The 23,405-nt window shown below is 37.7% G+C and overlaps 1 protein-coding gene across 10 annotated transcripts in view; it reads right to left on the minus strand.

Moving 5' to 3' along the window:
• Positions 1-23,405, minus strand: part of FAT3 (FAT atypical cadherin 3) — a 403,423-nt gene that overhangs the window by 81,652 nt on the left and 298,366 nt on the right. For all 10 annotated transcript variants that reach the window (XM_027651027.1, XM_027650956.1, XM_027651114.1 and 7 more), the window contains 3 exons: positions 14,998-15,137; positions 5,108-5,383; positions 3,373-3,583 (listed from right to left, as the gene is read on the minus strand). In XM_027651027.1, coding sequence (XP_027506828.1) covers positions 3,373-3,583; positions 5,108-5,383; positions 14,998-15,137 — 627 coding nt within the window. The remainder of the gene's footprint in view (positions 1-3,372; positions 3,584-5,107; positions 5,384-14,997; positions 15,138-23,405) is intronic.

A 23,405-nucleotide genomic window follows, 5' to 3' on the forward strand; every position in this document is an offset into this window, starting at 1 on the left:
AAAGGAAGGAAAAGCATCCCTAAATTATAGGAATTAGTCAAATACATGTACACCTAAGGCAAAGAAATGAGATCAGAGGCTAACAAGCCAATTACATGACTAATGGATAACAACTCAGGCTCTTAATTGAATGCGATATTAAGCAACCATAGAGGAGATTACAGTAGTTCAAGACTCAAAGAACTGAACATAAGAAGGTTAAAGTGGCATTTAGAAAAAATAAAACTGAGCAAATACCATACAAAAGAGATTCAAGTGCCTTGTGGCACAAAGGTTTATCATGTGATCTCTGAGGAGGATGAATTCAGATGAATGAGATTTAGCAGAAAATGTCATGAAATACTTATTATAACATGAAACCAAGGATATCACTGACTGTATAAAGGTGAAAACAGTGAGTTTGGATCAATGACCTTCTTTGGGGTCCTTATTTCTTTCAGGTCTTTTTGCCAACCTCTTCTTCAGCAATACAGACTCAAAACTTTTTATATGTATCCTTACGCTATAATAAAAGATCATCTTCATTAGGCGAACCATGTTTGTTGGCCCTTTGAGTGCCTGTTTAAAGTAGAGGATGCTGTGTATGTATAAGCACACGGACTCTTTTTCTGAATTTGATTCTAAATACAAACAGCATATTGAGTTACAGTGATTCCAATAATTATAATATGTTCCCTCTATTGCAATTCACATCTTAAAATCTAGAACTGCTTCTAATCTACAATCAAGCATCCATCCATGACCTGGAGAGAAATATATCTCAGGTGATAAACAAGAGATTTTCTTTTAACTGTGATTGGTACAGGTGCTGTACACAGAGCAGTAAATGTGAAAACTGTAGCTGGAATGCCAAATACATGGAATCCTGAATGAAGTGAGGTAGTGTGAACTATTTTTAAGATGTGATTCACTATCTGTTGTAATTCTGGGGTAAGGAGGCTAATTTAAGCTACATATTACTGTACGTAGTTCAATACTGGTAGTGGCTTTCTATTTATATCCAGCCTTTCTGATCAGTAAAGTTTACTCTACTGGCTATAACAAAAATTGTGCTATTCACTGAGGAGCTGAAATTCTTCCAGAGCTACAAATTCTCATAAAACCCACAGTATCTGTCACATTTACAGACACCACAAATGATGCTGCAGTTATTTTGTTAGTGCTTGCTAATACAAATAATTTTTAGCCCCTGACTGCCTCTGTAAGGTCAGAGTTGGTTCTTCTCCTTTAAGAATTTCTTATGAAATTATACAAAAACTACTTTCTTTACCAATTACTCTCTTCAGATGTAAGATGAGGTAATTCCCCTGAATGACAGGGCTGTGTACAATCTGAATTCTGCAGTTAAAATCAAAATTATCAACAGCAGATTTTATTGATCATAGAAACTACAGCAGCAGAAGACTGAATTTTGATATATCTGAGATTTGGACATCCATGGACAATGAAACTGGAGGATTGTGGGGATCACAGTAAACAGAGGTTCCAAGTCTGACACTGCAGGGAGAGCTCATGACGAAACAGAAATAGCCTGTAATGAAAACCAGAGTCTCTAGAAACCATCTAATAGCTAAAACATCTTTTCTAATCATAATATTTTTTTGTCTGCATTATGTATGATTCTATTACCACTGTAATTGGAATCATACTCCTAACATGTCAGGTTGCTCTTTACCATTGTGGTAGCACCTCTATATGATTTGGTTTGGAGCCCATAATAGTAATAGGATATCAAGAAAAAGCTGGGAATAGCCTTGAAAAACATTGCCCCAGGAACCTAATCCGGTCTGCTCTGAGTTTGTTCTATAAAGGTACAGTGTTGTCCTGCCTGGGCATGTGTAAAACTTCCCCTGATCTAAGATACTGAGAAATAACTGGTAAGACCAAATGCAGTGCATAAAGGAAATACTTGTTTTGGAGTGCTAACATCTTTGTTGGTCTAATTTCAACATTTATAGTTGCAAAAGACTTCACTTTCTGGTTTGCTGAATGTACTCTCCTTCCACAGAGCATACAGGAAAACTACAGAAAAAAAGTTGCTTGGGTCTTCTCTAAGCCTCAGGTTGTATCAGCTTATTTTAAGGTGTGAGCTTCAATTATATGAAGTTAAATCAGTATGACATTCTTAAATATTAGATATTCTTATTTCATTACTTTTTTTTTTTCATTTAGCCTGTTCCTAACTGATGTAAGCCATTGTAACTGTAAAGAAAAGTCTTTACAATAATATAGGGACAAATAGTGATCCAGTAGGATCAGAGCCTAATACTGGGAAAGGCTTGTGATCTGCTTAATATAGGGACAATCTAAAGTATTTGTGACCTCTTTTTAGGGAAATATAAGTTTCAAGTTTTGCTTTTATTACAGTGGAAAGATTCACATTACTAATAAAACCCTTCAAAAGTAGAAATTAAACATTAAAGATCTCAAAGGTTACAAATTTCTACTTCCTTCTTTCTTTTTCCAGGTATCCTTCATGTATATCTCTTAATGGTTTATCTCAGAGATAATTCTTAACTTCAGATTCATGTGAGCCAGAGAAACTTATAGTCACTTGCATATGTGTTAGAGATAATGCAAATGTTTTATTATGCTGTTGCACCAGCAGAGGAATTTCTTTTGCTGGTACAGATTACATGGCGAATGTAAATATCCAGTTTAACAGCAAAAGCAATTTCAATCTGGTGTCATCACACCCTCCCTTAGTTTCAAGAGACCTTGTGCCATTAAAATGCTATGACTGTGCTGACAGAAGTTTTCAGCATAGCCCTCGTCTTAGTCTCTGTGCTCCTCTGATCCAAATACTGGCAAAGACACCAGGAGATACCAGCTGTTGTGACATATTTTTATTGAGCATCCACTGTGTACTAGTCTGAAGCCAGCACCCTGAAAACAAGTCACTGGCTGCAATTTTGAATAACTATGTTCTGTGATGGCTTTGAATCAATGACTTAGAGGTAACAGGCTCTGTAGCCATCTAGTGAACATGAATCAGTCACAGAATCACAGAATGGTTGGGGATGGAAGGGACCACTGGAGGACAGCTAGTCCAACCCTCCTGATAAAGCATGTTCACCTATAGCAGGTTGCCCAAGATCCCACCCAGGCAGGTTTTGAATATCTCCGGAAAAGGAGACTCCATAACCTCTTTGGGCAGCCTGTTCCAGAATGAGATTCTGTTCTGCCAGGTTTTGGGTATAGTAGTTTCATAATAAGAAAACCCAAACAAACAACAGAGAAGGTGTCTCCTTTCCCCAGCTGTAGGGGAGAAGGTAGACCAAAGAAGTTTGTGCATTAAGGCGGACCACTGTCAAAGCACTGCTCTGCATATGGCATGAATCATGACGCTTCAGTTTCAGCCTCTGTTCTAACCTGCTTCAATAGTGTAGATAAGCTCTGCATTTTCTCCTTTGTCTTTGTCCAAAGCTGTAACCTGCAAGACTGCTGATCCAACTGCTGCTGATTCAAACACTGAGGCTTCATACAATGGACTGGTAAAGTATGGACTGTGGTCATTGGAGTCTTCCACATTTATAATGACTCTGGCCAGGTTTCTTCTATAAGGGAATTCTTGATCTCGGACCTATAGAACAAGTGTATAACACACAACTTGATATTATTATAGTAAAACTTCACAAATATTACTCATCTGAGTGTGGATACCACTACAGTTCTATTTAACACAAAGTAATAAAAAATCCATTTGTCCCAAAGAACAGCCTAAAATATATTTCCACACAAGATGGCAGACAGTAAAATTAAAGGACAAGGAAAGAGCTTAGGTATTTCTTTTTTCACTTATGAAAAAATGCATGGCAATTAACCATCATGACGTGAATTTTTGAAGTGGTAACCACATGACATCTTAAATTTGGGTTTAGGTTTGCAAGAGATACTTTTTTTTTTAATACATCATAAATAGTAATGCATGTGCCTTGCCATTGCCTGCTTTACATCAGAGAGGCATGTCAGTCTAGTGCTTGTGGCTGCCAATGAACTTCTTCATTATTATATACGTACATATCTTTTTGAAGATGATGGCACCAATAGTAAAAAGAGTAGGAATTACCTTACGAAGTCCTGATAATTGACAAAAGAGGTATAATTTATCACAGCTGTCTCAACCCCATACAAAATACCTCAGCACTGCTTCACTGATAATCCTGCCACCACTATCCCCAAAAGTTTGGTTCACCTTAAATAGAGCAAAAAACCTATCGGGTGGAGATCAAAACCAAGCATCAGGAAACTACCTCTGTCAGCCCTGTCTCTTTGTGATTCAGTTTATAGCAATTTCTTAGTCTGCTCGCCAAAGGACTTGGAGCTTTTTACTCTGTGAGCTGAGACCACACTCAGCTCCTGCTTGCTGCATCTCACAGCAGCGTCTGCTTTCTAAGGTCCCCTGGCAAGATGCCCCTGTACTTAACACATCATGAGTTGTTCCATGAGTTAAGTGGTTAAAGCAAATAGCAGAGTACAATACTTAAACTAACACTGATTTTTTTAAATTAAAGAATAAAAAATAAAATATATCTCCATAATATACAATCTTCACTTTAAAACAGGCAGACTTATGTTCTGTACCTTAGGCACACCAAGCAAAAATTGGTAATTATCTTTTTTCTGCATACCCAAAGATATGGTAATGTAGATAAAAGAAAGCTATTTTGTATATCAACAGTTTATGTACTGAAATAAGTCCATAAAAGTAAGCTATAAAGGAGGGTTGTATTCAGAAAGGCTGTAGCGTTCTCCATGGCAAGAAAGCAGTTATCTCCCTGTGAATAACTTCTCAAATAATGTTAAGCCTCACTTCAGAAACTCTGAAAATTACCTTGAGGGAGAGGACCAGATGCCAAGAGATTAAATAATTTCCTGCTTGCTCTCCCTTAAGATAGCAAATAACATTCTATACAATGAATTCACAATAAAGTTTCCCAAAAAGCTGAAATAAAAACTGTAAAATAAATACACAGCAGGGCAGGTAAGATGAAATTACTGACTACTTACTGCTCTAAGAGTCCTTTGCTGATGCAAAGACTAAGGAATGTATGCACCCGAAGCAGCAGTGATTGTGTCCTGACCCAAGTGAATATTGCATTCTTACCATGACATTAAGGATGTGCTTATCTTGAGCTTCGTGGTCTAATCTCTCAGCCGTATAGAGCACCCCAGTGCTGGGATCAATTCTGAATTTTCTCATGCTGACTGTATCAATGCTGCTGTGAATAGTGTAGCTCAACTTATGCTTCTCATCTCTGTCTATAGCTTCAATTTGCAGAATTTCAGTATCAGGGAGGATGTCCTCTGAAATGGTGACATCGTAACTTGGCTGAGAGAATTCTGGGCCATTATCATTGTTATCCAACACTTTGATAAGAACCTACAGTTAATAAAAGAAAAGCATTCAAAGTTATTGAAGTCTAGTCAGACTACTGAATAATATCTAAAGAAATACAATTTACTTTAGATGGTTGATGATGTTATGCTGCTGTATGGTGGGACTGAGAAACATTATTTAATATTAAATGCTTATTGTTCGGATCAAAAGACATAGTAAAGATTTGACTTTGGAGGTAAAAGAGTCCTAATTGTAAGACCTACTCAAAGTCTGACAAGTCCGTATTTGCAGTATCTATAGGTTGGAAAATATTTCTACAATGGTCATAGGAAAGGCTTTGTCCTTCCCTGTAACTGCTGTGGTTACAAGAGACTTCTAGAGCTATTATGGAACTTCCTTTCCCCTCCAGTATTAATAAGGCTTTAAAAGAATCCCTTTCATGTTACTTAAATCCACTTTTTATACAAACAAGATTCAGCTGAATCCCGTGTTGTTTTCTTCCCAACATATTGCATTGGGACTTACTAGCAATGTCAAATTAAGACAGCAGTGGAGACTTCAAGTTGCTGTTATACCTTAGACTGTGTTAGAAACAGTGACACTTCATGAGATGGAAACAGGACATACCACCTCACTACCATGCAAGCCCACCCCACACAGTTCAGTACATACCACCACAGACAGGTAACCTCCACCAAGGACAGGTAATCACAGGGCGTTGATGACAAGGAAGGATTATTTTTTTGTTTCATTCTTACTTTGCCTTTGCCAGTGATGGCTCTCCTTATTGCCAACTAATTCACTTTCCCCTCCAACACATATCTGCCTTCTTTCTGTTGCAGTTTATTAATGGTATAAGTGCTAAAAAGGTGAATGAACACTGTGCTATTTCCTTCATGTCTTCTGTAGAACCTTGGTATTGACCCTTAAAGAAACCTGGAGAGGGGGAAAACAGCCCAGGGTGATGCTGTTGTTGCCTGTTCCACCCATTTCTGTATATTACAAGCTGACTCTGGTAACTAATAATAATCACTATTTTGCAAGCTTTGCCTTTCACAAGTTATGTTATGCATGTTTGGCTCTGAAGACATTTTGTAGTTTTCACCACTGAAGAAGTCACTCCCTGAAGAAATATGCTTTCCAGACTTTGTATGCCATTATTGCTTTGGGCAGTGTGGCAGCAAAACCCTTGACAAACTGCATAATACTGAAAGTTGAAATGCAAAGGGCTGACTGTTTTCCAGTGCTGGAAACAAGAAGTATCTTTAGCAGAATACGCCTGTGAAAGCACACGTCTAATTTTACAGTAAGTGAAATGGAACAATCTTTTTATTCAAAGGCTTTGAAATAAGAAATAGTCCAATGAATGATATGGGAAAGGCCATCCACAGGACTCTTCCTTTAGACTAGGAGACTTGAGCCATCAAGATATTTTCTTTGTTGCTTTGAAAAGTACTTGGAACTTTTTAAGCAATTATTTTACTATTTTGCTTGATTAAGCCCTGTTCACCCATATGTTCTTAACAGAAGAAAAATACAGCTATACTTTTACTGCAATATTGCACAGATGTTGGCCTCAGAGAGAAATGAAACTTTAGATTTGCATGATATGTGAAAGGGTTTGCAGAATACATTACCACAAGGAACAAGAGCAATTGTAAGCAGCAGTCATAATGAACTAGCCTGGGAACTGTTTAAAAGACAGCTGAAACAAAATGCTCTGTAAGTTAAATGGCATAAGACTTCAACTGCGTATTCCATACAATTTAATTTTCATCAGATTATGGTACACCAGAGTGAAGCGGGGCAAAACTTATATTAAGTGATGCTTCAATCTTGGACAGATAGCAATAAACTTTGGGGGAAATATACATTGCTGGGCCTATAATAATGATGAAGACTTACTTAGCTTTTTATACTTTCTTTATTGTTATATAATATATCAAGGTGTGTTTCTGACCTGACTGAGGAAAAAAACCCCAAACCACAAACCTACATTATAAAAATATGTCAAGAAATTAGTTGTAATGTGAAAGAAAGCCTGAGGAAAAAATTAAAGATTTCAACTCTAATGGGACATAGAGCCAGTGCTGAAACCAGTTTTGTTAGTGTAAGGAAGAGACACTGAAGCAATATGAGTTGGGGGTAATCTGATTACCTCTGTTTAATACTTACAGACATCTTCTCAAGCAATTTTGATACCCTCAGTCCTTGACAGGTACCACTATAATAATCTATGTCTGGATTATTTTACTGCTGCACTGTTAACTCAGATAATTTATTTTTCTTTTAACTCATGGACAAAAACTTTGTCATGTATCATTTTAGATAGTCTAACAGAGAAGTAAAATCTTTTCAAATGGACTGAAAATACCAAGTGTTTGATTCTGCTGTGGCTAGCACAGTACAGCCTATCTTGAACAAGCAAGCTTCCATGTAAGGGACAGGCTCGCATCTGTGAAGTTTTAAAATTTTTAAGGTTTTTTAGCAATGTTTTTAATATTGGTGTGTGCAAGCTCAGGCTATTCTGGAAGAAAAAAACCCCACAACTTACAGATGTACACCAATGTGTCTTAAAGTTATTGGTACAGAAGTGACATGCTATTTTATTTGTGTGGTGTCTGATCATCCCAGTGCAGGGGCTCACTTCCCATTATATCTAATGCATTTTGAGATCACTGGTAAATTGAGAAAGCAGAGGAGAGCAGAAAGATTTATCCATCTCAAAGCTTGCACTATGACTGTGCAAGCCACAGCTCCATGATTTATGCCTTCACTAGACTGCACAAACTAAACAGGGTGGAACTGGATCTGCATCAGAGGCTAAGGGTAACCTATGAGACTACGGAAATTACAGTGTGGATTCACAAAGCAACATTTCTTCCCACTGAAAAAGGTCTAATCTAATGCCCTGACACACATGATTGTGCTTAGGGAGTGCAAGGCATGGAAAGGGGAAAAGATTAAAAAATTAAGGTCCTCATTCACTGTGGTTATTAAACTTGCAGAGAGCTATGCACTTAAAATTGCTTTGATCATTTCCAGAAAAGAACTTATTTTTCCTTTTTTTTCCCCTTTTCTCTCTTTCACTTCACATCTACTGTAAAACTGATCAAGTGCCTGTTTAAGTGGCAGGCACCTTCCTCCCCAGAGACGACAGTATTTTAACGATTTGTCAAGTGATCCACATCAAAATACACATTATTTATTAGTTATTCTGCACTTCAACAGCCAGTTCCATTTGGAGATGGAAAGCGAGGCGTTAGAGATGCTAATCAATAAAGTAGTCGTTATTGATGACAATTTCTTCTATTGAAGCAGTTAAGAATATTTCTAATTTTTGTCAGCTGTCCCTTAAAATCCCCAAAACTCAAATGTAATTTTATCATTACAGTCTCTCCTTTAATAGAAGGGGGTGGGTTTTCCTTTCAACAAAAGAAAGTTAGATTATGTATGGGAATACTGATTATTCAAGCTCTGTTAAACCCAAAAATGGAACTCTTTAATGTTCTTAAAAACTGAACTGTCTTGGGAGTCACTTGAAACAAAATCAGGTAAGATAAAATGGAATTTAAGTCCCACTTTAAATAGATATTAGTCCCTCAGTCCGTACAACATTTTTGAGGAGTAAGTGACCATTATCCCCATACTTTGTCCAGGAAAAGACTATGTTGCAGCAAGGTTAAATGACTTATCAAAGCCACGGAAGTGCAGCAGCAAAGCAAGGGAAGGTGTTTTAGGTTTATTTTTGATCCACACCCCTTTTATTAGGTCACCATAAAATGCCACCTTTGTCATGCAGATTTCTTGCTCCAGCAGGATTACTTCTAGTAAGGTGTTACTTAAAAAGAGGGGGCAACATTTTCCTTTAATAATGGACAAATGTGACACTGACAGGAACACCAGGCTCATAGAAAACCTTATCCTACAAACATATGTGAAGCTGAGTAAACTGAATGCCACCAGATTGTTAATATGAGGAAAGTTTCTCAAATTCACTTAATGGATGCCAAATTTAGGCGTAAAATCTTGGTACTACTGGCAAATTTCCAATGGCTTCAGAAGGGTCAGCAGTCTGCTCTCTGAAGTCTTAAGCTTTAGCCAGCTGGTAGCACATCTTTCACCCCAAATCAAGTGTTATACTACTGAAGTGACTCAATGACTCACAGTATCTGTGTAATTCAATACTTTCTACAGACTTATTTCCAAATGGAAGACATGGCAAGAATGAGCTGTGTTGCATAAATAACCTTTATTACTGTGTAGGTGCCTGGGGTGTTAAGTGGTGACAACACCCATTGCATAGAATCAAAGACAGGCTTTAAAAGTTTTCCAACACATCCCCGAAAAGAGATGAATGGAAATGTTTACTATTGGTTTGCCGCCAAGTAGGGATTCCTCTCTGCGGAGGGCTGTGCAAGACTACTGACTGTACTTTTCATTGACAAACATTAGCTTCAAGTCTTTTTTCCACGCTCATAAAGCAAACATGCACCAAAGCAGTCTCTGCCTGGTTCTCCTTGAAAGCCCATATATTTTCCAGTTCACCTTGGGCTTCAGAAAGGCAGGCTTGCCTCCTTCTGCTTCCTTTGTGTGAAGCCTAATTTACAGTCTGAACAAGCACCTCGCTATAAAAGATTTGCTTCTCCCTGCTCACTTCCTATTTCCCACAGTTAAGGAGAGTTTCAAATAAAGGATTCACGGGCCTCCAAGCTTACAAATTAGGCAAAGTAACACTCAGAACATTAGCAAAGACTTTGTACTCAAAATGGTAAGTGAAAGACCTAGAGAAATACAATCAAATTAAAGCAGGACAAAACCTAATGCAGGAAGTCTCTCCAAAGCTGTTTTTAACGTTGCCCATAACAAACAAATTTGGTTTAGGCACAAATGTATTTGAGTGAAAACTGGGTAAATGCCAGCAGCTGCTTTAGAGACATTTGAAGCTGTAAGAATCTGTTGGCTAATTGTTTGGTCTGGGCATCATGTTGTAGTACAACCTATTAAGTGCCTGAATTATTTAAACTCAGGTTGCACTTCTGTACAGGTTTTGAAACCTATTTTGATTTAATACTGCTTTCAATAGTGTTACCATACAGCTTTATTTTCTACTTTCTGACAAGTTGTTCACTCCCACAAACCTCAATCTTAACATAAAAATGCAGTTTCCCTACCACCCTCAGTGGCCAGTTATTTATATTTTACTCTGCCCTTTGTGTTATGTTAAAACAGAAAGAAAAATCTTTCTTCCACAGGCAAGGCAGTTCCGAGATTGCTGGATGTGACAGAAAAAAAAGTCAAGGATGGGTCAGTTCTGGTTTGGAGGAAACATTCAACTGAGCAAAGCTGAAAAACTGAATTGAAACCTCATGTCTCCTTCTCTGCCGTAGGAGAATCCACAGCCCAGAACTGCTTCTGGAAGGCTCTGATGTCTTATCTACATTTTGGCCATGTTCCTCTAAGACGAGCTTTTCACTATTCAGTTAAAAGAACCACCCTCACTCAGAGTGATTGATCAGCTCCTCTCTATTAAGAAAATTTTATAAAGAAAAGGTGTTCTCTGAAGGGTGAGACTGAAACTCACAGTTGAAGGTCAATCCTCAGCACAAAAATAAATAAAAGTCCACAATCTCCTGCAAGGGGAGAGAGATAGAAAGGGGCAATAAGCAGTACCTTTTTTCATCTGCTCTTTCAGTCTGGTTGGGTCCAGCTGAAGGTATTATAAGTGGCCTAAGTTTTGATCTGCAAAAACTTTTTAGAGGGAGATGCGTGTTATTCTCTGAGTGTCCACTCTACTGGTAAATAGTGAGATGGTTTTGCAGTAAGCGGAACTAAGGTGCTTTTTGCCTCCTAGCTTGGAAGTAACAGCCTTCATTCTCTAAAGCATCTTTGCTATACCAGTTAGGATGATGAGAAAGAAGGAAAAGGTAGGAAAATAAACAAGAAGTAAAAGCTGTCTTTTTCATATAATACCATCACTCCAAGAGGCTGTTCTCAAAAGAGATAACAATCTGCTAGGACAACATTCTCAGTAAAAGTGAAACATTATCATAACTTAGACGATTGTTCAATTGTTCCCCACTGTACTCCTGTGGGTATTTTAGCAAAACTCAACAGTATGTACTACAAATAAGTAAATAAATGTCATTCCTCTGTTGTGCTTGTAGGTAAAAGATTTGAATTGCTCAGTAAAAAGAAGGATTTGGGATAAACCTGACTCGTGACCAGGAGAATTTCTAACATTGCACAGACAAAGTTAGTAAAAATTGTGGCAGGAGCAGGCATCTAGGTGCCACTACACTGATTTCTTGCTGGGAGAGTCCTCTCTCTGCTCAAGCAAGGGCAAAAAACCACTGTGCAGCCCAAAGGGAGGTGATGGCAGTGGCAAGGAATAGAGTCTCTGTGCAGAGCTGCTCTCCTGGCTCTTTCTCTAGCACAGGGGATGCAGAAGCCCTGACCCCCCTCCCAAAGGCCAACAGCTTGCCTGGCAGCTGCAGGAATTGTGCTTCCCGAGGATTTAGAACAAACACACACCTTCAGCCTTTAACAAATGACAGCATGGCCTCAAGCAATCATAGGAAAAAGGAAAGGGAAAAAACCAAAAGCTCTCCCTGGCTAAGTCAGAAGACTTAGCCATCCTAGAAGTTAATTCCCATGACAGAAGTTTTACACCCACACTCCAAATACATAAATCAAACAAGTCAACATTTGTTCATATATATCCCTCCTCCATCCCCTTCTATCCCAACCGTGCTGCCGGCACAGCTGGCGCTCAGCTGAACAGGCAGCATAATAAATGGCAGCGGCTCAACAAGTCCTGGTACTTTGGTTCTCACTTTGGAGACTGTATTCTTTTTGGAAACCTTGATCATCCCCAAATCAATCAGGCTTTCTGTTACACAGGAAGTTTGTAACTTTTTTTTTTTAAATATTCCTCTTACCTCTTTTCACAACAGTGAACTATTATTAAAACAGATGTAACTTTTAAATTAAAATGATCTCCTTCCTCTCATGGTACAGTAATGAACCATGTGCACAGTAAGGCATGAAGGAAGCGAGCAGTTTAGCGGAGTTTAAGGCATGCAGGAACATTGCTGAAGAAACTTCCCCAAGTCCATACCAGGGATTATGTTACCAAAACAAAAATCTTTGGCATTTTTATGCTGTATTTTACTACCTCCCACTATATAATAGACAAAAGGCCAGGAGGAGATAAAGGAAAACAGGTGGGGTGGAATAAAAAGACTGTTCAATTTCACATGGTGATGATCAGCTGTTTCATAATACACCATCACAGTTTGTGGGGAGCTTTATACCATTTCATTGTTAAACAAGGGGATGAATTTATGTAATTGTTTTCTACCCACTTCTTCTTCTACCATATCTTCCTGCAGCTACAGTTAAAAATGCATGTATGTGCATGGGACAAAATATTTACAATGTTGTTTTATCAAAACTCAGAATAAGGCCACTGAGAACCATCAGTATATGCTATTTTTTTCTATGACATATTTTACTTAAACCTATCAGTTTGACTTTTTTTTAAAATGATTGTTTCAGAAGGAAATAAAGATGAGGAAGGTAACCAAAGGCTCCTAAGTACAGCCAAAAATACAGCAGGAAAGTTTTATAAAATGGAGTGATAAATAGGCAGGCCATAATTCCGTCAGTTTTGAGATAAGAGTTGCTTTTGAAATCTCTGTTGTGAAGACCAAAAAAAACACATTCACAGACACCCTGACCATAATTAAACAATTAAGCAGTATCCACATTGAGAAAAGGAGGTGGAGGAAAGAAGGGTCTGTACCCGCTAGTGATTATCTAATGCTATACTATTTCAGTCTGAAATGACAATCTTACATTCCTAAGTAGGTCACATCACTGTTACAAAGAATGCTGAGGCTTCTTTTAGAATGCAACAGCTTTACTGAAATATGTTTTTACCATATGTTTTAATTAAAAATATAGGGGTTTCATCCAAATAGGTTTTGAGGACTGTTATATGGGTCAATTTATTAAATCAAAAGCAGCAGAAACAATAAACATAATATCCATGAGAAATTACTTGTATCTAGCATGTTTGAAATTCCCTATGCCTTTTAATATTTCTTCTGCTGAAATGTTTACAAGAAACAAAAAAGGTCATGTTAGGAATTCAACACCATCTGAAATGTGGACTGAGAGTGTCGCCAAGACTAAAAAACAAAGAATAACAAAACGACTACTCAAGAGTTGCAGAAAATGCCTTATGGAACAGGAACAAAAAGAGGTCAGTCATTCTCCTTCACTTGTCTACCAGAAGACTGGAAGGTGATTTGAGCATTGTGAGTAAATTCTTCCTGGGGAGAAAATAGTGGTTTTTAAGGAGTTCTTTAATTAAGCAGAGAAAGGCATAACAGGGAATATGGCCAGATATAATCAAACATCAATAAGGGATGTTTTTAGCAGAGATGCAATTAATTCTGAAACTAACAGGTAAAACAGTGGATTTCCCACCACCTAACTTACTATCAACTGATGTTTTCTTAACAAGGGAGGATTATCAGGAGAAATTATCAGATATTTTAGGGTTGGTTATAAATAGGAAATCATTGAGAAAGTACTCAATGATTTAACAATCTCTTAGGAAAGCTGGTGTTGTGCCTCGGTGAGTACAGATTTACATTTGAACTATTTGAACAAGAAGCCAAGGTAAAACAGAAGCATCTCTGCATATATGCATATACGTAAATATAAAAAATGTTCAGGTCTTCCTTCTGCATTATAAAGAGGCAAAGAACATCACAAACCTATTTTTTTTCCATTTACACTTGAGCAGTAACTCAGATGTAGAATTTCAGGCCCTTAGAAATCCATACCCCACAACTCCAACTCATATTGAAGGATTTTGCTGTTTGAAATCTGCCTGGTGTCACCTGGATCTGAGAGTCCCTGTCCCTGTGCCATGACCCTGACCATGACCCAACTCCAGACTGGTTTCCACTGAACAGATACCCAGACGCTGTGTCAGGGTCTCTCCATCAAGGATGTGTCAGAGCCAGCATTACCCCAGCCCTTCATGTTTATCTGACCTGACTCTTTAATTGATGAAAGGCACCGAGCCTGATAAGCAAGCCTGGTTTTAAAAGGTTCAGTGGGGCTGTTTCACAGAAGACAATGTAATTGCAGGCAGTGACACTAAAGGAGAGATCCTTTGAATTTTAAGTTTCGCCTCTGAACAATTTCTTCTCTGAACAATTGATCCTGTGTCCCACATTTGGGTCTTGGGAGGATGAGAGGTATAAACTCCATTTATACAATCAATAGCAATATTCCCCAACACCATAGAAGCACTATTGTATTTTGGACCATTATGGGGTGACACAATTGTCAAAATTTATGCTTTGCTGGCTGTGATAGGGACTCCCTCAGCTGGAGGAAGGCAAATTACTTTCATGTGAGCATGAAGAGAACAAAAGGAGAAGTAACGCTTTGAAACCTTCAACAGCCGATTCTTTGCAGCCAGATGGAAAGGCTCTGAAAGATATCCCCTCCAATAGTTATCGGTGGTCTCAAAGGATGAGGTTTTACTTGAATGGAAAAATTATTAATTTTTATAGCATATATATTCCACTAAAAAATTAATAACTTGCCAAGAAAGGAATGTGGTATTCTACCTGAGTCGTGGCAATGTTTGTTCCATCGGTGACCTCCACAGTCATATTATACATCGACCTCTGTTCTGCATCCAAGGGCTTTGCAACGACAATAGTGCCCACTCCCTTCTCCGCGTCGAAAGAACTATCGTAATTCCCTCCTAATTGTTGCACAAAAATACAGTTAGATTAGCTATCTCTGGAAAATTTCCATTGAAAAGTGGACATATCTGTTTACTGGCATCCATCTTAATGGTTTGCCTTAGCATACACAGTACATCTAGTGATACTTCTTTGTTCATAACTCATTTATATTTCAAAGCACAGTTTGTATATTGGAAAGCAGATATCACTAAAATACATTGCCAAAAAAAAAAATCTAGCAGTATATTTAAGTAAACCATAGTCAAGTCTATAAAAAGAATCAAATGGCCATAAGTCCATAAGATGTGTGTCCTTGTAGTTTGGATAACGAACACGAAAAATTATCTTTTTGTATAAAAATCATTCAAGGGGGTTTTATTCTACAACTTTTATTTTTAGGAAATTCTCACTGATGCTTCTAGGTGCAAAGATCATCATCTGAGTTTTTAAAAATTGCAATTATAATAAATTTTTAAAATGCAAATAGAGATTTGTTAAGTTAATATCAAGGAAAATGATAATTGCTGGCAGCAAAGGTCAAATTTTACTAGTCTTTTAGGAATTATTCAATAGATCTGACAGGATACACATCCTAAATTCCTTTCCATTAAAAAAACCTTAAAAAGCACTGTTCTAATACTAATATCTCCTTTTCCTGTTACACACTGAATGATGCAGCAGTGGGAAAACTCTCCTGAGTCTGAGGTGGAAGACCAAAAAAAAAAGTCTATTAAAAAGGAAAAGAAAGCTATAAATAATTTGAGATTTAAGACTTACAAGATTTCTCACCCCCAGTTACAGTTTATAAATTAGAACCACTCATTATTTTCAAAAGAAAGCACACATTCCCTGCTGCTAAGCTGTTTCTTACTCACTCATCTATAAAGTGTAATTTACTATTAGTTGCGTATGAAATTTTTGGAAGCTGGGGACAAGGAAAGGTGGAACACAACACTGCTGACAAACAAACTCTTGAGGTATATTCATCACACAGCAAATGCAATGTCACTAGCTACATTCCCTGACAACCCAGTTCTACAAAGAGGAAAAGCCTTTCAAATCACACTGTCTATAAAACTTATGTAAGCTTCTCAGACCTCAAGATGAGGTCCACAGATAGAAAAACACTCATTCCATTGACTTCGCTGTGATGCAATATGTATAGAGATATATATGTGAATGGTTGATATTATCACAGAATGGCTCTCATTTTATGGCTGGGGACAGAGAATAGAAGAGGAGAGTCTCTTCTACTCTCCCATCTGCATGGTTTGCCGACTAAAAAGTGGTCTTATTCTCAGAAGCAGTCATGAATTTAGTGAGAGGAAAAAGGTTTTGGCATTCAAAGAAGTTGAAGATGAGGAGGAACTACAGCAAAATCACAGCCTCTGAATTCCTTAATGTGAAGAAACCCTCACTACTACCTCTTGCACCGGCTATTGCAAAGAAAGAGTAAGATGGAAAAACCACTGCTCTGTCTGTATTTGCCTTGGAAGCCATTCAGGCATTGGGAGAAGAATGAGGGAGGAGGAATAAAAGTGCAGGTAACCACTGCAGAGGAAAGGCAGAATTGGTGAACTTGTGCCCACTGAAATCATCCAAATGCAGTAGTTTCAGACATGCCACCAGAGTTCCCTGTGCTGAATATATGTATATATGTATATACAGATCTAAGCCTAATAGATGCAGTTATGGTTCTCCAGGAAAACACTGACACTGGATCTGCTGTGATTTATGCTGGACAGAGAGATTGCTTATTTCCTACCCTCCTTCTGCAAGCCCAAATTTCACGGTTTTCTCAATTTATATATATATATATAAACACTACTGATACTAGAAAAAAACAAACATAATTGCCCTTGACATTTAAGCAATAGCAAGGTATTTGGACATTGATCATATCTTCAGTGTTCTTTAAAAAAAGAAAAAAAAAGTTAGTCTAGAAGAAAAAGTTTCTCTCCCAATTAGTGTTTTAAATTGATTTACTTGAGAAAAATCGCACCATGAAAACCTCCTTTGAAGAAAAGAGTTTGAGATTCATGCAAGGAAATCTCTGCTGAAATGAAGCTAGCCTTGGGACAGTAGGCTCTTTACAAAGAGCATGTTTCATACTGATAATCATGAAAACAAAGTGGAAGTCTGTACTTCAAGATGCTTAATAACCATCTTAATGAGCAATCAAAAATTATATGCTATCAACTGGCTTACAATTCCAAAAAAACCCCCTGCCTTTAAAACTTCCAGAAAGTAACACAGAGGGATTAGCAATAGATGTTTTAAACATCTGTTGGCTTAGAGCTATTGCAAATAGCTATTGCAGTCTATTGCAAATACACCAACTTCGTCAAGTTGTTTTCATTAAGTGAAGTATATTCTTCCCCAGCATAAGAATTGAATCCACCATGTGAATTTTTTATACATTTGTCACATCTTCCAAAACGGTCTAGTGACAAATTAATCTTGGTTGCCAGCCACCCCAGTCTACACCTGTAACTAACCAGGCAATGCACTTCATTTTACATTGAATTGTTTTCTATTAGACAAGGCAGAAAGTGCATCAAACACTGAGGCAGAGATGGATCAGAGAGCATCCTGCTGTGAGATTTGTGATTACAATCTATTTTAGAGTGAAACCTTGATTTATTAATGATTCAGTATGGTACATTTTAACACACCATGGTTAGATGAAAAACCACGCAGATGGTTGAACTTCTAGGAATAATGTCTGAGATACTGGGTCCTGCCTCTCATCTGCAGTATTAGAGGCAGTCTGGAAAAAGTTTGTACTGCTCCTCAGCTTTCATATATAATCAAAATAGGTCCTCAGATGTGTACGCAAGGCCTACTGTGAAGCACCCAGAGAAGCATCCATCACAATCATCTTTAAAAGATGTATGGGTGCTAGAGTTGCACGAAGAGACAGATAAAATTCTTGTGTAAAACCAAATAGGAATCTTATCTTAAAAACTCTTGCAGCTGGGAAATCGTAAAACCACTTCCTTACAAAGCTGCCCACGTTGAGGTTGAAGGGCTGAGCCCCTGCGAGGTAATAGCTGAGAAGGTGTTGGTTTTTGGAGTACTTGAAGTTGGTTTTGGAAGCATGTTGCCATGTCTCTACCACTCTTTTGAAGTGAGCTCGACTGCAGTGCCATAAGCTCCCACAGTATCAATTTTACTACTGGCCATTTAACATTTTCTTTGATCACAATCTTTGGATGAAAGAGGGCTAAGGATGATGGCATTTTGTTCAGCTGCTCAATTTTATTAATGTGAATTTTCATTACTTATTCCATTTTCCAAAATATGGCACGTTTTCCTTTTTATTGTCCACTAAACCCTGCTTTCAGATACAAAACATGTAGAAGTTGTCTTTGCTAATGTGCTTGCAATTGCATTAGGAAAGAAATATTTCAAATGAAGATAATACATCAAGAATTCCTCAGGCACTTTTGGAAAATCAGTGACAAAGGCAAGATGATGGAACCGGCAAGTTTGCTAGACAGGATGTCCTGAGAAAGCATTTTAACACTGAATAACCTCAGAGAGATGTGGATTAGCTGTTGTCTGTAATACCACTGCAGGCTAAAATGTAATGCTGATATATCTTCAATACGATTAAAGGCTTTCCTTAAGATACTCTGATTAGACTGAAGTGATTAGAGTAGGGCTTCATGAAAATTCCACATTTACTTGCAATGCCATCTTTGGATGAGAAGACTTATCATGGCGGGATGATAAAAATTCATGCAGAAAGCACTTTTTCTCTCTAATTGACTGTTAAGATTCCCAAAGTCACCTAGTACAGATAGTTATGTCTACACTTTGGACACCTAAAGTTACGTGAGATGATTTGCACCCTTACTTTCTTGACATTGATCTCAATGCTCTTGCATAAGCCCTGGAAGTATTAAATTTTTAGAACTAGTAATTTTTTATGTTATCTGAAAGCATGTTATAGTTCATATAGGATTTTCCAATTCCAGCTGTTATCCGGACAGCTGTAGAAACAGTCCCTGGTACAAAAGATCTTATTAGCTGGCCCTCAACTACAGATTTTTAGAACAGCTCCAATTTTCAATTTAACAGATAGTATAGTACACTTAAGAAGATCTCTTAAAATTGAACCGAGACAGCTCTGAGCCAACAGACTACAGGTTGGGTTCTTGGTACAGAGGTGGTTATATTTTCTGGCTGAGTCTGGAGTGTTTGTTCTTAGCTTATTTCTTGGCTTCATAGTCACTGTGAGCATATTTTTTTCTTCTGACAAAAGTCCCGTGTGCTTTGGAAAGAATTAATTTTCCTTTTAATAAAAAAGATATCTAAAAATCCCCAAACCATTGTACCTTGCAAAACTAACAAGAGAGGTGCAATGGACAGGCCAAGGAAAACGTCCTGACCTGTTACAAGGGGTTTCTAGAGGTCAGCTGGAGAATTTGCCTAAGGCAAGATACAGTGCAAATCTTACATTCCCACAGAACGTGGGCTCTGCATCTCTGTCCTTTCGAATTTCAGTGCTGGGGGCTTTTAATTTTCAGACATATTCCTCTTATACTGTATTTTGCTGCAAGCAATTAGTTTTTTTGGTAGTACTTTTCCTAGATGTAGATTGTTTGTGGGAAGATGCTGAGCCTCCCTATATTTCTATCAGCTGCTGATATGCAGTTTAAGATGGGATCATGTTTCTGTGAGAAATTATTTTCACCTCTGAGAAGAAAACATGGAGGACTTGTGGGCAAATGAGTCCCATGTGAGGACTTTTTTCCATTTTTCCAGTGGAATGATCCAGAAGAGTGGGATTGAATACACATCTCAGACATATCTGATGACTGTGGAGAATGACTTGTTCAGTCTTAGATGCGAAGATGGATCACACTGAACTCTGAAGGACATCCCCAAATCAAATACAAGCTAAAACCTCGCAAGAGTCTTCCTTCATTGGTAGATAGCAAACAACATACATACTTCATGTTCAAACTTAATAGAGCAAGAATATACTGAGATCCTCACACAAGTCTCATTTGGCCTACCAGGCCACAATGGACAAGTGGACAAGAAAAGAAATACAGGACATGATTTAATTTAGAGAATAGTCGCCTAAACCACCTTTTCTCAGGGCAGAGAAGATTCTTACTTGTCTTGTCCCAAAGTAAGCTAACAGCAAGAACAGTGATGATAAATTGGGCCAATTGCTACAATTCTCACATTGCTCAGAGTAGAGTATTAGAGCAAAAACACAGAAGACTAATTCACCCTGAAATCAGAGGTGAGTCTAAAGTACTTCTAGGATTTTCAGAAAAATCTGCAAAGCCAAAATTTCCATTTCTTTTGTTTTCAAAGATGATGCAATAAACTTAATAACTGTCTCAAGAAATAAAAATTCATCTACAGATTTTGTTAATCATAACAGTAAATATTAGTAATATGACATGCAAATATTATTCTTCTATGTACTATATCATGCTAAGAAGAAGAAAGCAATGCAGACTGAATTTTCAGATAAAACTATTGTAAAGAGAATCAAAGCCTTGAGTTTGCTGCTAAGAAGCTGAAAGCAAGGGCATAAAAAGCAGAAAAAAAAGCAGAAAGGTATTTTAGATAGTTCCCAGAGAAGATTGTTCAAAGGAAGCTAGGGAGATACATGTTTTTGACATTAATGAAAATTTGCAACACTTTGAATTAAATGGACGATTAACTAAAATTAATAGATATTGAAATTATCGCCATTTAAGCACCGTTGGTAAAAAGTTCTGATGTGCTTTCAAAGTTTGGCTGCCCTTACAAAGGCACAGGCTGGGGGAAGAAGGAAACATAGAGGGAGGACTGTTTGGAAAACCAGAGAGATGTTGTGCAACATGCTACTTAAGCAAAAACTAGCACCATGCAGTTTAGCTCCAGTGTCAAAGTAGTCATTACACTGTTCCCACCACTAACAAAGGGAAAGACAGAAAAGGATCAATTTATGTGGGAGAAATAAAGGTCTCTGACTTATCTTGGAGTTCCCACTGAAAATTAGTTTCTCATAAATGACTGAATAAATTTAACACAACTGAAACAACCTATCTTTATGGCTTTCGCATTGTGGGATCTGCATGAACTGAGACTGGTGTTGAATGCAGTCTAAAAACAGAAAGCAGGTGCGACATCTCAACTATTCCCAATTAAACAAACAAAAAAACAGCTAAGCATCCTGTCCCTCTCTAGTCCATAAAGGGAAGATGATCTCCCTGACTACAAGGCACCTTCCTCTCCTGGAGCTGATTAACTCAAAAACAGTTACTTGAAGTGTATATAATTTAGGTGCAAAGTTAGGCAGACAGAATACTATATAGCCAAACTTCATCTGCCCTCCCTCCTCTTTTTTTTTTAGATGGGAGAAAGTGCACATTACGCATTAAAAAAAGAGATCCTCTGGAATTCCAATGCCCATTGAGTTTGAAAAGGTCATAAAGATAAAGGTCAAGCTGCAAACTCTATATTAAACAGTGCCTCTACAAAAGCCTTCAGGGTTTTTGTTGACATTACTGTGAACTATGCACGGAGGTTCTGAATCACAAAATACCAGATGGAGCAGGATCAGGTCTAGATTTTACAGCAGCACAGAAACCATCTCTTGCATCAGCAGTCCCATACAGCTTTCCATACATGGCAATTAAATTCTACTAATATCCCATGTCTTTCATTGGGCTTTTCAGAACTAGACCTCAATGTTCCCCAAAAAGGAAAAGTGTCAACATTTTTTCCCCCACATGTTGATACTGGGGAAAAATGAGAAAAAGTGGTTTTTGATACTGACACTAAGTAATGGTAGCAAAGATAATCTAAATACACAATGTTCTGTTCTGTAAAACTCTCAGGGTAAGTTTTGTCTTTGCACCTTGTATGCCAAGTGTCTGGAACAGCAAGGTCTTCTGCATGCCCAGGATTGTTGGCTATTCCTATTAAATGACAAACTAAAGGTTTAAATTTTATAATGCTCTCCCTATAATCTCTGTTTTTTAGGCAAAAATGAAATATTATTATTATTAAAAGGTGTTGCTTGATTGCAAGTGATTCTAATGATGTAAAAGAATGCAGTGGTAGAGCAGGGGCTTCTCTAAGGGCTTAACAGATACAGCATTTTAATGAGAGTTGGTGAAGTTGCCATGGAAAGGACCAAAAGAAGTCCAGCAAAAGGTTTAAACACAAAAAAAGATGTCAATAACATCAAAAAAGATGTATTTCTCCTGGGATGAAAATTAGGGTCAGTGAGAAGGGAATGGAAATGTAAACATTAGCTAATAGATTGCATGTAGGATACTGAAGCAACCGAGGGAATGGAAGGAAAACTATAGGAAACATATGCTGTCTTTCCCCAGGGACTAGCAGGAACCCTAGAACACGATAATAGCTTTGAGTTTAATTTTAATATGGTTGGCACATCAGAAATCGTGCTACAAATTCAAAGAGGAAATGTTGCTGTTTCTGTCTTTCATCTGCACAAAATGGCAATAAAGGGTGGATGAAAACAACTCTGAAAGACCCTTTCTCTTGTGGTCCCTGTCCTTCCTGTTGGCTAAACCCATTTGCAAATAGCTCTGCTGAAATGAGAGCCAGGCTCAATCCCTGTAAATAAAGACTGCTGATGCACACTTTCCGCTAAATCTGTGGGAATAGCTTTTTGTTTCTCTAATCTTTCATATAGTATTTGCTTTATAACCCCTCATTTAAATAACACCACTTTGTGCACAGGCGCTCTTTTACATCCAAGGGTATACAAACATTACATACAACCATCTGCAAATATTAAGAAGCAAAATAATTTAGCAAGGGAAATTCTCACTTTGGAGATGTTAAATGAGTTACTTTAAATGATATAACCAAATCAGTAGCAGAAGTGGGAAAGAAATGCTTAGGAACACTAACTCACATTTCTCTACTGCAACCAACCGAGACCCTTTACTCCCCTGTCATTTTGGTAGCTACTGGCATTTTCCTGTGATTTTAAGACTTCTATGGCTTCTCCTCCATTTTGCTAAGGATATTTATCCCTCCCTATTTTTATAAGGAATTTGATGTAAGGCAATTTTGTGGTTGAAATCTCACATCAAAACACATTTCTCTGTTTCAGCTTGCATTCAAGACAAACTTTTGGTGGCTCCATTTGTAACCCATATGTTGAGGCATTCCATTCTGTTTCACAGTTAAATGGATGGCACTGGACTGTGAAAAGTTTGAATTAATTATTTGTGATAAACTGTGGAAAATCCGTGAATAAAATAATAATTGGACACAAATATGGTAAAAGC

This window comes from Corapipo altera, unplaced genomic scaffold (assembly GCF_003945725.1).
Source record: "Corapipo altera isolate COAL_440 unplaced genomic scaffold, ASM394572v1 0, whole genome shotgun sequence".
NCBI lineage: Eukaryota > Metazoa > Chordata > Aves > Passeriformes > Pipridae > Corapipo > Corapipo altera.